The sequence below is a fragment of the Triturus cristatus genome, chromosome 6 (assembly GCF_964204655.1).
Source record: "Triturus cristatus chromosome 6, aTriCri1.1, whole genome shotgun sequence".
In the NCBI taxonomy this organism is placed as follows: Eukaryota; Metazoa; Chordata; class Amphibia; order Caudata; family Salamandridae; genus Triturus; species Triturus cristatus.
The window spans coordinates 69224192-69239498 of NC_140589.1; the positions used below are offsets into that span (position 1 = coordinate 69224192).

General features: G+C 48.1%; 1 protein-coding gene across 1 annotated transcript in view; it reads right to left on the reverse strand.

Annotated features, from left to right (window-relative positions):
- The window catches only part of LOC146813772 (uncharacterized), a 102145-nt gene that overhangs the window by 28192 nt on the left and 58646 nt on the right, over nucleotides 1–15307 (reverse strand). Inside the window, exons 3-4 of the mRNA XM_085609497.1 lie at nucleotides 13622–13978; nucleotides 11454–11576 (exon numbers count right to left, since the gene is read on the reverse strand). Of these exons, the coding sequence (XP_085465623.1) occupies nucleotides 11454–11576; nucleotides 13622–13978 (480 nt within the window). The remainder of the gene's footprint in view (nucleotides 1–11453; nucleotides 11577–13621; nucleotides 13979–15307) is intronic.

The following is a 15307-nucleotide window of genomic DNA, read 5'->3' on the forward strand; positions in this document are numbered from 1 at the left end:
CAGTGTTTTCTCATTCAAATTTTGGGCTGGTGTGTCCTATTGTTCCTTGTGTCCAAGTGGCATGGTGTGTCTACCAACTGGGGAGTACAGGGCTTACATATGTGCGGAGTAATCTAGCTGTTACTCATGATGCATTGCCTGATATGCACTGTGACCTATTGTTTTTGTACTCATGTGTCAGATGTATACAGGTGACTGATGTTTTTCTGTATCTTCACCTTGCCCACAGCATCATCATTGGAAACCGAGGGAGACACCGGCACGGACCTGGAGGAGAGACCCAGCACCAGTACCACCAGTGCTGGCGAGTCTGCGGGAGCCAGTGGCACGAAGGGCGAGGGGAGTCAGTCAGAGGACCTGTCTGGTGGCGAATCCAACTACGACGCAGACGGGTCCGAGGCTGACCTCATCAAGGGGGCGGAGGCTGCTACAACACCTGGCAGCAGCCCAACATCTGTCCCCGCCTCCTCCATTCCCAGCACCGCCCTCCCAGTTGCTCCGGTCCCTTCTGTCCGTGCAGGGCACCACCATGTCTCCTTCGGGACAGGCACCGCACCCCCTGCCCCTGTCACCCCTGCTGCCCTCAGTGCAGAGTCTGTGGACATACTGCGGCAGTTGCAGGTTGGGCAGGCATCGGTGCTGACTGTCCTCCATGGCCACACCACACTGCTAACACAGATGGTGTCGTTCATGGAGGGCATGTCAGCATCGATGTCTGAACAACGCAGGTTTCTGCGGTCCATGGACTCTTCACTGACGGCAGCAGTGAGTCTCCTGCAGCGCTCCGTCCCCCCTACCCCAGCCCCATCCATACTTCCCTCTCCCATACCTGTCCCATGCACACCCAGACATTCCCATGCATGCACCCCACCAGACACAGGCAGCACACCACCAAGTAAGGGCAAGCACACACCTCCTGTCACGCACACTCAGGGGGATGTGGGCACACCCACTGGGTCTGGGGCAAAAAGACATGCACACAGCCACAGTCTGAGACCGCAGGCCTCACAACCCAGTCCCTCAAAAAGCACTCCCCTTGGCTCCCCTGCTAAACTGACACCCGAAGAGCTGGCCATCACCCACACTGTGACACCACCCCGCAAGCGGGCGAGGAAGTCCCCGGCCAGGTTAGTCAAGTCCCCCCCCTGTCCACCATCTCCCCCACGAGCGCTGCACCCCATCCCTCGCCCACCCCCCCCCTCGGTCACACCCCCCCCTCCGTTGGCCCTGGGGTTTCTTAAGGTGCAGGACTTACCCTGGACGCCCTGGCAGCAGTGTGCAGCGACGTGCTAACATCCACCTTTGATGCTGCCCCACCCCCTGCGTTGGAGACGTCCACACCTGCACCCACCACACCTGCCCTTCCCCCTCCTGTCCCTGTGGTGCCTGGTCCTTCCCCACATGATGCCCCCCCCCGGTCGACGAACCTGAGGGTTCCAATGTGCAGGCAAGCTAGGGGAGACGCGTGCCCATGTGTCCCCCCAAGGACTTCTATTGTGGACTGGCCATTGGCCTTTGTATATAGTGTCATTTCATGTTTTTTATTTTATGCTGAATAAAGCATTTATTTTTACTTTGCACACTATTGCATTTCAGGTATTGATGTTGGTGCTGAGGCTCCTGGAGTTGGTGTAGTGGTAATGTGTTATGGTTCAGAGAAATGTTCTACTCTGATGGTCATGAGGTGGACCATGGTTTCTGCGTGCCATCACAAGGTCTCTGCAAAGAATCATTGTTAGTGTGTGTTATTTTGGTTTTGAGACATTGTCCCAAGGAGTGTTCCTTCCTCTGTGGCACCTGACATCTTCCCTGCAAAGAGTTGCACAATTGTTGTGCTGACCTGTGTCTACATTTCCTTTGTTGGTGACGGATCCCTTCAACTATGGCCATGCCTGCTCAGCAATGTCTCCGGCTGCATCGTCTGTGCCATCCTTGCTAGTCACTGTACTTGTGTATTGAGTATGTCGAAATGCCTTCATGGAGAAATTCTCCCTTTTCAGCACTATGCATGTGTGTACTCCCGGCCTAGCACACATATGGTACTTTTTCTGCAGGGTATTTGGGCACCTGACTCACAATTGTGGGCATTGTATCTATTGGAACTCCACCCTTGTCCTTCCATGAGAGACAACATCTTGGTGGCTGGCCCAGCACCTGAACATTCCTATCAGTCCTGGGATGTGCGTGACAGTGTGTGTTATCTTTGGCTCTCTTAGTTTAGTAGGCAGTGACATGACTATACAGTCTTGTGGCATGATCTCAGTGTGTGTATTGTGCTGCATCCACCAGGGGTGGGTATGCATGTGTTAATTTTCCTCACACCCACATGTGATGTGTCATGCAGTGGGGGAGTGACATCCACCCTCCTGGGAGTGGGACACTGCTGTCAGTGATGTGTTGTTATGGCACTATCATCATTGTCCACAGTTAGGGATGCGTACATACACCCATGGAGTTGTGGTCATCTGATAATGATGTACACCCCCCCATGTCTCTGTCCACTGCTGGGAGTCCTCTGCAACCACCCCTCACATGTCTGTCCACTGCTGGGAGTGATATGCACCCACCCCTCATGTTGCAGGCCACTGCTGGGAGTGATATGCACCCACCCCTCATATTGCAGGCCACTGCTGGGAGTCCTCTGCACCCACCCCTCACATGTCTGTCCAGTGTTGGGAGTCCTCTGCACCCACCCCTCACATGTCTGTCCACTGCTGGGAGTCCTCTGCACCCACCCCTCACATGTCTGACCACTGCTGGGAGTCCTCTGCACCCACCCCTCACATGTCTGTCCACTGCTGGGAGTGACATGCACCCACCCCTCATATTGCAGGCCACTGCTGGGCGTCCTCTGCACCCACCCCTCACATGTCTGTCCACTGATGGGAGTGATATGCACCCACCCCTCATGTTGCAGGCCACTGCTGGGAGTCCTCTGCACCCACCCCTCACATGTCTGTCCACTGCTGGGAGTCCTCTGCACCCACCCACATATGTCTGTCCACTGCTGGGAGAGATATGCACCCACCCCTCACATGTCTGTCCACTGCTGGGAGTCCTCTGCACCCACCCCTCACATGCCTGTCCACTGCTGGGAGTCCTCTGCACCCACCCACATATGTCTGTCCACTGCTGGGAGTGATATGCACCACCCCTCATATGCAGGCCACTGCTGGGAGTCCTCTGCACCCACCCCTCACATGTCTGTCCACTGCTGGGAGTCCTCTGCACCCACCCCTCACATGTCTGTCCACTGCTGGGTGTCCTCTGCACCCACCCCTCACATGTCTTTCCACTGCTGGGAGTCCTCTGCACCCACCCACATATGTCTGTCCACTGCTGGGAGTGATATGCACCCACCCCTCATATTGCAGGCCACTGCTGGGAGTCCTCTGCACCCACCCCTCACATGTCTGTCCACTGCTGGGAGTGATATGCACCCACCCCTCATATTGCAGGCCACTGCTGGGAGTCCTCTGCACCCACCCCTCACATGTCTGTCCACTGCTGGGAGTCCTCTGCACCCACCCCTCACATGTCTGTCCACTGCTGTGAGTGATATGCACCCACCCCTCATGTTGCAGGCCACTGCTGGGAGTGATATGCACCCACCCCTCATATTGCAGGCCACTGCTGGGAGTCCTCTGCACCCACCCCTCACATGTTTGTCCACTGCTGGGAGTCCTCTGCACCCACCCCTCAGATGTCTGTCCACTGCTGGGAGTCCTCTGCACCCACCCCTCACATGTCTGTCCACTGCTGGGAATCCTATGCAGCGACCCACCCATCCACCCACTTGGTGAGGTACACTGCCGTCCTGTGCCTACACACACACCAATATAGTGGTAATATGCTGCACCAGGCCGTAGGCCAACATTCGTGGCGTGTGTACGCCTTGTATCCCAAATGTACTGGTGCCGTAGGGGTACGTGTGATACGGACCATACCCCCGCATCCATGGGGCGTGTACGGTCCGTACCACCCTTACCCCTATGGCACAAATACAATGGTGATACGGCCCGTACCCACGCTATGTATGCGTGGGTGCGGTCCGTATCACTATAGTAGTGGTGCCGTAGGGGTACGCGTGGTACGGCCCGTACACACGCCCTGTGAGCGTGTGTACGGTCCGTTCCACGCGTACCCCTACGGCACCACTCCAATGGTCTTACTGACCGTACACACGCTCTGAGGGCGTGTGTACGGTTCGTACCACGTGTACCCCTACGGCACCACTACAATGGTGATACAGACCGTACACACGCTCTGAGGGCGTGTGTATGGTCCGTACCACGCGTACCCCTACGGCACCACTACAATGGTGATACGGACCGTACACGCTCTGAGGGCATGTGTACGGTCCGTACCAAGTGTACCCCTACGGCACCAGTACAATGGTGATATGGACCGTACACAAGTTCTGGGGCGTGTGTACGGTCCGTACCACGCGTACCCCCACGGCACCACTGATATAGTGCTACGGACCGTACCCACGCCATGTATGTGTGAGTACGGTGCGTATCACTTTTGTAGTGTTGCCGTAGGGGTAGGTGTACACGTCCACTTCCGTTGTTGCGTGACGCAGGGATTGGTGGACACGCCCCCCAGAGTGACCGGACCCTTGAGGTAATGTATGTCCTCAATATTGTAGGTTTTAATTTGGGTAGGGGGTATGTTTCCTGCCCCTCACCCCCCCTTGGCCCCTGGGTGTTGTTCTCACCTTCTGCGGCGTGTGCGTCGGGTTCGGTGCACCAGGTCGTAGGCTAAGAGGGCCGGGATGACACGTAGGATGGGGTCCATGGCTGTCCGTCGCGTACCGGTGCTCCGTTTTCGCGTCGGACTCAGTTTTCCGGCTTTTTTTGGCTGCCGTAAAAAAATAGCTGTGCGGAGTGACGTAGGGACGAATCGTACTTGCTGGTCTGTAAAACGCTGCCTGACTCCGTACGGATGTCGCGTACGCGCTGTCCAGGATCAGACTCGTAGGTATTTTTTAGCCGTACGGTGTTTTGTACGATTCGTACGGAAATGGTACTTCTGTACGAATCGTACTTGCTGGATTGTACGGTGGATTTCCCGGGTACGAGTCATATGGAGAATATGCTCCGTACGACGAATCGTACCCGGGTTTTACAGGATCGGAATCGGCACCTATAAGTAAATATTGCTCCCGAGAAGTAGCCTACTCAGAACCTTATTTAAATGAAGACCGCAACAGCGCGCTTTGTTTTTGCAACCCCCTCCTCCATATTATATTTTCTCCAAAGATATCGCACTCCCCGTCACAAAAGTAAACACCACATTATAAGTAAATAGTGCTCCTGGGAAGTATCCCACCCGCTGACTTAATAAAAAGAAGACCGCAACACACTCTGTTATTTTCCCGACGTGATTTGTAGGCCCCATGCAAATTATATAAATTGCCCTTAAAATATATAAAAAACTATTTTTACCTTCACAGTCCCTGACCACCACCTTGTGACCACTGTACAGAGTTAATAGTGTTCCTACCCTCCCCTCTACTACTTTTTTTTCCAGCACTCCTTTGAAGTGCGTCACAAAATGGCTGACAACAGTGATCCGTTCCTAGCCAACAAGGAGCAAACTTGTACTCTGAACCCTTTAGCCAATAAAATGTCCATGGTGTTCCGCAGAGGGGAGGGAATGACTGCCAACACTTCTACTTCGTTAAGCTTGGGAAGGTCCTGCTTGGAACACGTTACCCAATCAGATGTCCCTGATACTCCGCGGAGGGGGGGAATCGCTGACAACACTTCTACTTTCGATGGTTCGCAGCCAATGAACATTAAGCTCTGGAAGGTCCTGCTTGGAACATGTGAGCCAATCAGATGTCCTTGCTACTCCACGGAGGGGGAGGGAATGGCTGGCAACATTTCTACTTTCAATGGTTCACAGCCACTGAACATTAAGCTCGTTGTTGGAACACCTCAGCCAATTAAACGTTAATTTTGTTCCACGCACAGGGACAGAACACGCCCTCCCACATAATATTAAATTTCCTCTAACAAAGTGACACCGTCCGTGATAAAAGTGAACACCACATTATAAGTAGGGCTCCCGGTTTTATGGTATTTATTTATTTCACATTTCCGTCTGTATTTATCCATATTTATTTTTATGTCATTTTATCTGTATATATCTGTATTTATTTTTGTCGCAAGCAAAAAAAGACGTTGCAGCTAGTATTTTTCCACATTTATTTAAATAGACAGTGCAAATGGTTGTTATAGGTTTAGCTATATGTATGTATGCGCCACATATGTTTCATGCAACATCCACCCAAAAACTTTTCTGTTAGATCAAAACAGGAAATCACATATGAGAAATGGGAGTGGTGTCACAGAGATTACTTGCAGTAATATTAGTGATCTGATGCTGTGTTACAATATTGAAAACACTGTCACTAGCCATTTTTATTAAATGTAAACGCATTTAGAATTTAGACAAGTGCACCTGTGTACTTTCAGTGCCCTGGCCAAAGACGGCAGCAAGCTCTCAATTCAGAAAAAAATAAAGGCCCTTACATTAGTCCTGCCAGGCTCTATTTCCCCTCACAATCCTGAAGCATGAAGCCTAAAATATCCAACAACACCCACGAGCTGGCAGCTTTTGATTTACATTTTTTAAACTAGGTGCTTCGCTTATGCAAAACCCTTTTTCCATAAGTTAAACAGTCTCCGCTTTGAAGACATTGGGCGTGTATCACTTCCCTTATTTTACTTTGTACTGCCCCGTAGTATTTGGACAATTTACTTTAATGCTGTAATCCCACACAGTGTAGTTACAGCCACAGTTCTTCCTCACACCCTGGAGAAAAAAAAAACAATGTAACTTGAAAAGGGGCTTACAGATATGCCCCGGCTGTCTCTGTCTCTCAGGAATGTTGTTTCTTCATGCTGCACAAAGTCACGGAGGAAAGTTTCAATTTAAGGCCTGAAAGTGAATGCAACCTAATTTTCTTAATGTGTTTATTCTGCCGGTCTATCTGACCTCTTTGGGTCACACATTTCTGCCAGTCTTACATTAGCTCCAAGTATGCACGCTACCAACAACGCCCCCGCCTCCTCAAATTTTAACACCTGTAGTAGTGCAAACAGTGAAATACAAGTCCACCCCCACCCTTTCATTAACCTGTGTGCAGGCTCAGCGCCAGGGCTACAGAGATGTCAAAGGAACAGCTGAAGGAATTTCCCACGCCTACCAGATATTAATGGCCCAGCAGGTGCTAATGTGGGCAGCCATACACGGCAATCAGGAAGAGGGTTGTGGCAGGCAAGCCTGGCTGGAGCACGGATTGCTAAACAATTCACAGAATCCGAGAATCCAATTTGGTTGTATTTTTCCGCTTCTATTTATAAATACAGACGGAAGAATAATGTTTTTCCGTCTGTATTTATATGTAAAAATCCGTTTAAATGGAAAACCGGGAGCCTTAATTATAAGTAAACATTACTGCGCATTATATTAAAGGAAGGCCACAATACGGCGCATTGTTGTTTTCCCGATATGATTTCCACAGCCTATTGAACATTGCTGCAATACCGTGGATCGTTGTTTTGCGGACATGATTTCCACGGCCTACGCAACATTCACACCACCTCTGTGTGCACCCTACACACTGCTTGCCGCAATACGGCACTTTATTTTCCCGATGGGATTTCCCGAGCCTACGCAACCTTGCAGCACTACCGTGCACCGTTGTCCTGCGGACATGATTTCCATGGCCTACGCAACATTCAAACTCCCTGCCTCTGCACCGTACAGACTGCTTAAACTAAGTCCACACTGTTCCAACTATACCCTCCTATACAATTTCTTTCTTTTTTTCCCCCTACTCCTTTCAACTGAGTCACACAATGGCTGCCAACACTTCCTAGTTTCAACTGTTCACAGCCAATGAGCCGCAAGCTCGTGCTCGTAACGCCTCAGCCAATCAGATGTCAGGATTCTCAAATATCGATATCTGTAAATTTTGATATTTCTCAAAAACTACTGAACGGATTTTCCCCATTTACATAAAAGCGTGCTTTCTGGACCAAGGCCTTTCTCCCTGCCAAATTTGGCGTAATTCCGTTCAGCAGTTTGACCTGTAGCCTTGTCTAAAGTTTCCTATGGAAATTGCATGGAGAAAACACGTTTTGGGACCCCCCTTTTTTCTCAGCCCCCCCTTGATGAATCTCCCCAAAACTTTCAAGATAGGAGCTGATCTGAAAAAATAATTTTTGGGGAAAATGTAGTAAAGATTCGTCAAACGACGCCAAAGTTATAAGCACATCAAAAAATGCTTTTCCTATGGAAACTTGGTCCTAACTATAACTATCTACTGGCGACCGCCAGTAGATAATATATATATATTTATAGGAAGAGAGAGAGAGAGAGAGAAGGACTTTTAACAATAGTCTAGTGAGCCAGCTAAAGCTGCTCCAGTAGCAAGAACCAAAAGTCCCTTCTTTTGTATCTGGAAATAAACCTGGGCAGTCGTGACAGGACCCAAACCAGTGAAGGAGTAAAAAGCGGGAGTCATGTGTTAAAGAGTCCCCCAGGAAACCACAGTGAAGCAAGTTCCACAAGAACAGGCAAGACATAAATGTATAGTGTTGGACTTGGCCCTTTTGCAGGGTCATCCCTAAACCTTTTGCCTTCCTCCTGTATTTTTTCTGACCTGGTGTTGGCTGTTTTATGACTCTGGGCACCTTACCACTGCTGACCAGTGCTAAGGTGCATATGCTCTCCCTATGAAAAGTGTATACATTGATTGGTGTCCATGTTTGGCTTATTTGGTTTACTATCAGCCCCTAGTAAAGTGCACCAGGAGTGCCAGTGCTTGTAAATACAAATGCTGCTGGTGGGCTTGCAACACTGGTTGTGCCACCCACAGAAGCGGCCTAGTAAAATGTGTCTAGGGTCTGCCATTGCAGAAACTGCGTGCAGTCTGGTACTGTCATGTTGATTGTGCAAGTGCACCTACCTGCCAGTCCCTAAACCTTCCCTTAACTACATATTAGTCACCCCTATGGTAGGCCCAAGGGCAGGGTGTATTGTAGGCATAAGGTAGGACATGCCCTGATGTGTGTGGCATGTCCTAATAGTGAATTACAGCCATTTTCGTTTTTCACTATTGAAGGCTACCTGCTCTCCATAGGCCAGAATGGGCTGCTGGAATTATTACACTCTATAATCCCAGCGGACTCAGAGAGCATGGTAGAAAGTCAAGTTTAGTATGCCTGACCTCAGAATAATAAAATACTTATTTTAGTAAAGTTTATTTTAATATCCTGTGTTTGTAAATACTACTTTTAGAAAGTTAGTATTTACTTGCTTAGCCATTTCAGTCCGCCTCTGCTTTGTGTGTGTGTGCTGCCTAGTTTCAGTGAGGGGCAGGGCTGGGGAATTCCAGGAGACAGGCTGGCTGCCAGGTGGTGGGTAGAGAGATTACACCAGGATGGGTGGGAGGAGTACACCTTGACTCTGAATAGACCTGTGCTCTGCCACCACAATGCTGGCTCCCCCCCTGTGGAGCAGCTGATGTCTCTGCCCTGTGCACTGAAAGGAAAGAGCACAGTCACCACAACAAAGTGCTCCAAAACCGGACTGAGCCAGGCACAGGCCCCCTGGCGACAAAGAACAAAAGAAACTGTGTATAAAAGAAGGAGCCCTGCTCCTAAGAAATCAGATCCTGTTTACGCAAAGAAGAAACTCTGCCTGAAGAGAAGGACCTGGGAAAGCTGCATGGAGGAGTACTGTCTCTAAGCCTGAGAGACTGTCCTGTGGTGGGTGCCTTGCTGCAAGAAGGAGAGGAAAAGACTGAGAGAGACTTTTAAATCAACTTGTGCTGTTTGAACAATCTCCAAGGGCTTGCTTGTGAACTTGCCCCCTGAACTGTGCCCCAGGAACAGTGGGCGCTACCCCTCCCTGGAAGAAGAAGAAGCTGCTGTGGGTGGATTGCTGACGCTGACCCCAGAGAACCTGTGTGCCCCCATCTCGCTGAGCAACGCGACTCCTGAACCGACTGTGCAGCTGTGAGCACCGTGAAGGCCTGCCCTGTCTGGCCTGAGCAAAGTGAACAACTGCCCCCTCAAACCGGAGCTCGCAACGTAAGGAGAGACTGCCTGTGTCCCAGCGCCGAGCCTCTGCAACCCCAGGCCGTAGAGACCACTGTGAGGACCGGCGGTGCACTGGTTCGCCGATTCTGGACGAAGCCGACAGCGTGCCGCACTGAAAAATCACCCCCAAGCTGCCCCTCCTGCTTCTAACATCGAGGCGTGCTGAGACGTCCTGAGGCGCCCCACGAAGCATCGCCGTCCACTGACCAGCGGGACTGCAACGCGACGCGGGATGCCCCTGCCAAGGACTGCGGAGGCCGCCACGAACTTTGCCCCCAAGAAGAAGGTACTTTGAGCCCCAAGCGCTCCTGTACGACACGTACTTTGCTGTGTACGGTCCGTACGGCGCAGTTGTCCCACTACGCTACTCACGCGGGAAGCGTGAGTCTTGGTGCGGTTCGCTCCAAGCCCGTACGGTGCGTCCCTGCACCTGTACGGCCCGTACCGCTTTACAGAAATAGACGCTGCTCATGCGGGAAGCGTGAGCAGTGGCTAGAGGCGTACCGGACTCGTACGACGCGTACCTACGAAGGTACGGCCCGTACGGCTTGAGTCCCAGTATGCGTGCTCATGCGCGAAGCGTGAGAAACGGCACGAAGCGTTCTAAAACTGGTACGAAGCGTACGGAGGGCCCTACGAAGCGCACAGACCCCCAAAGAGTGCAGATAGCTCCAAAAGTGACCATTTAAAGAACTGTGGCCTCCTGAGAAGTGATAACAAGTAACTGGAACCTCATTTTAAAGTGAAAGACTGTATTTGAAGCCTACCTGAAGAGTTTTATATAAAGAACTTTATATTTTTACAGAATACAGTCTGGTGTCTCTGTGTGGTGGGTTGGTGGTTATTGTGGGACGCCTTGAATGCTTAACCTTATGTACTCTGGAATCTAGCCTAACTGCTCGCGCCACGTTACCTAGAGGGTGAGCAGGGGCTATTTTCTAAGAGTAATCCTTCGCCCTGACTTAGAGGAAAGGATCCCTGCTTGTCGCAAGTGCATACCTGCGCCAACCAGAGACCCCGGATTCTAACATATAGACTTCCGCACATAGATATTCAGTGAAGATCACATGACTTTGTATAACAAAGGGAGTACACCAGTGTCTGAGTCTGAGATCATGAGAAAGGAAGAAGACGGCCTTACGATTACAAAAACTGTAATTGTTTAGCTGAGTAAGCTGGACTTCATTTCTTGCTGTGGGAGCTAACGTGGAAAGACAGGCTCCAAACATCATAGATGAGCACCCTCTGTTGCCCGGTTAGCATGATCAAGAAAACATGGCTGTAGCAGTTACACCAAGGCTACAATTTGCATTTCACACGGGTGATCCTCACCTCCTTTGCGCTTGCGTATGTAGGCGATCAGCAGAACTATCAGGAGAAGCAGACAGGCCAGGCCCAAACCAGTGTAAAGTGTGATAGGATTGGAAAGAACTCCTGGTCCCTGGTTCCGAGGGGCTAAAAGGAAGCAAACATGATGGATCATTATGACACAAGATGGTTTCAAGCAGGGTTGAAGGCGAAGTTGACAAACATTGCACCTCGTGTAGTTTGCAAATTTTGTCTGCTATGCAAAAGAAAGTATCTGTGGATTCATTTTTCTGCATAAATTATTTTTACGACGGAATTTTCAAGCTTAAGTCATTCTTCTGAATGCATTGGTTCCACAAAAAGTAATTGTTGTGCAAGCGAACTAATTTTAGAAAACACTTGTGAAGGAAAACCTTTATGTATGTAATCTATGGGGGAGACGTGCTGTAGTCTTGGTGTGAGCTGTTATGTTACTTTGATTTTGGTATCTTTTATTAACAAAACAGCACCATTGTTGCACCTCAAAGCACTAAGGGAAGGATTCCACCAACTTTATTTTTGACACAGTATGGATTTATTCATGGTCGTAACAAAGACAAAAAAGCAGTAGATTTTAGATGACAGAGGACAGAGTTCCACAGCCTTGAGGCCAGCATGGCATAGTGTAAGCCTCCAATGTGAGCTGCCCTAAACCGTGGCCTCTCATGTACAAAGCAGTGATAGGTCAGAGGGTATGACAAGGGGCGTCACGTTTGAGAGGGATCCACATAGGCAATTCAAAAGGTCTTAAAATCCTCTCTGACTTCAAAGGGAAACAGATGAAGAGATTTATTAAGGTGCTTAGCGTGCAGCATCCAGTTCCTACCGGGTTGCAAGATTCTGTCGATTTTGAAGCTTACAGATCAGATAATTAGGTAATCCAAATAATTGAATGAACTGCATTGACTTCCACTGAAAAAACATGTGCAATGTGTTTAGGGCACTACAGGACGAGAGTCCTGCGCCTCTACAACACAGACTGAAAGGACATACTCCTGGGAGATATCTTCGCTCGAGTTCTGCAAATTGTGTTTGTATAAATCAATTTCATAAGACAAGACAAGGTGGATGGGCCTCTATCGTTAAGGCGGCCCAGCTGTGGAACAAGTTGCCACCCACTGTCAGGTCATCAACAGAATTGTTGCAATTCAGAAAAGCTTGGAAGACCTGGCTCTACCCTAAGTAGTTCTGCTTTCCAATCATATGCGTTTTTTGTGCCAGCAGCGCTGTCAGCGCCAGGATACCAGTTTGGTGGCAGCTGTACTTTACAAATGCTATACATAAAATAAATATACATTGAGGAAAGGCCGAAATAGAGCAGCATATTGGTGAGTGCTGGAACCTACTAGCACTGGAGAGCTGTGTGCAGTATCCAAAGGAGGAAACTGAATATACCAGTAAAAAACACCTGTGAGATCTGGAGAATAAGACTGAGGTCATGTGTTTAAGACTCAACAAGAAACCAAATCAATGCAATCCTTCATATATGGATAAGAGTTACATATTTGTGGCATGCAGTTATTCTTAAAGATAGCTGAAATATCAACGGTGGTGGATATGTCACTGTCCACTGTAGGTCACATTCCTTCTGAAAAACTCTGCAACACTTCACCAGTAAATACACATTTTTGCATAACGATTTGGCTTAAAAACATTTATGCATTAAATATTTTGTAAAATAATCCAATGCAGCACCTGAATATTGCTGTCAGAAAATCATCTGAAATAAATATAGTTTCTAAAAATGATTGCTCCCACACCAGTCGCACTGCCCTATAGCCAGCCCTGCGAGGTTTCTCCCTATGGTATTTTGACCTACAACTGAGAATTCGCTGACTTGAAGGACTCTACTACAAATCTTTTCCCATGTACAACCAACTTTTGCTAGGTTTTTCTCACAATTTCATTTTTTATATATTTGAAAATTTTGCAGAGATTGTAAAATATTTAAAAATATTATCAAATACGCAAAGAAATACATTTGCAACTTAGCCCATCTGATTGTAATAGAGTAACAGCAGCGCATCTTGATAATGGTTAGTGTAATGCCATCATATGCTTCACCGCCCATAGATTCTGTTAAGTCTGGGAAACTAATTGGGGTGATTATTTTTGGGGCCATCTTGAAGACTTTAAACACAATGCCCTCTTACCGTCTAGCACCAGCAGTTGTGTCCCGTTTCCACACCCTTTGCTGTTACTCATGAAGAGCTCCACCTCACAGACGTATATCCCTGCGTCATTGTGTTGCACGTCCTGAATTTTGATGTCGGCCTTCTGCTGGGAGGTGAAGAAGGAATGCTCTGGCAGGAAAACCCTTCCACTGAACTTTTCACTAAGGTTGGTCACCTCTATCTTAGAAGAGGTGGAGGGATTGATGAAAAACCATTTGTAGCCTCCGATGCTAGACTTCTCGCTGCTATTGAACGAGCACTGTAAGGTCGCTGCACCACCGGCGGTCACGTTTGTATTTGGTGTCTGAGAGACACTAATATCATGTAAGGAAGTCTCTGCAAGAAATCAAGAAAATTCAAAAAGTTCATGGTGAGTAAGAATGATGCTGATAAAAGGGAAGTGGGAGACACAACGACAAAAAAGTGGACATGTTTCACCCAGAGTTTCCATTTGGGAATTCGACCATAAGTCATCAATAGCATTTGGTGCTTGTTTTTAGGTCTTTATATTAATTGTGTGTGTGCGTGCATGTGCGCGTGCGTGTGTGTGTGTATTCACTGACAAAACCAAAGGTTACAGGGAAGTTATAGTTAGGTTAAGCTTTTACACACATACACCCATAGAAATTCAGCAGTGATAGTTATATTTATCTCAAGGAACTAATCTCATGCCCTAAGGTAACTATAACTCGCATCCCTGCCATGCAGTTTCTCATCAATAATTTCACTGCAAATGTTGCCTAAATATAATCAATGATGTCATAGAAGAAGTCATGAATGATGTAATATGTTGGGTAATTAGCAGTACATGGAGAGGGCGCACGTAATAGTTACCGTAGGGCACAAGTTATAGTTACTTGAGATAACTATTACTGCTGAATCCAAATCCAACCTCCCTGTAAGCTTTGGTTTTTTAAGTGAATTTTTAAGGTTTTATAAATTCAATTTTCTATCTATAACACACCGTAACCTTTGTGTTTCTTCAGTGAATTTCATTTTTTTTAATGCTATTTACTAACTGTAACGTCCCTATAGGTGAGGGTGAGGTGTGGTGAAGTGGCCAGAGCGTCTGACTCCAGAGTGCGGGGCTCACAGTTCGATCACTGGCGGCAGCTCAGCTCAGCATTTTGTGACTTTGGGCAATACCTCACTTAATCTCCCCGACAGCCCCCAGCGCCTAGAGACCCTTAGGGGCGATCAGTTTGCGCTTTACAAATACAAGAGTTAAATTTTACAACCTATGGTATTTTAGTGAATCTCACCAGTTCTTTTAAATATAAATTGTACTACGACCGATAAGTTCAATTTACTAATATACATTTTCACAAGTTTATGAATGCATTTTATTCACACATTCATTCTTATATATTTTATAACTAAAAATGTATCAACTAAGGTGGTGTAACTTATGTAGTCTTTTTATAAATGCATTGCACCAAGTCTTTCTATTTTTAAAAAAAATCGTTTTGTTGATCCGTTGCAAATCCTTGGACAAATAAATGGGCCTGCTGGTTATAGTGCACACATTCAGAACTAAATAAACAACACATTTAATACAAACATATGCTATTGCAATTTCTTTAAGTCTATCACTGCCTGTGTGTGGGAGTATGAGTGGCTGTGTGAGTGACTGTGTGGGTGTGTGAGTGGCTATATGGGTGTGCC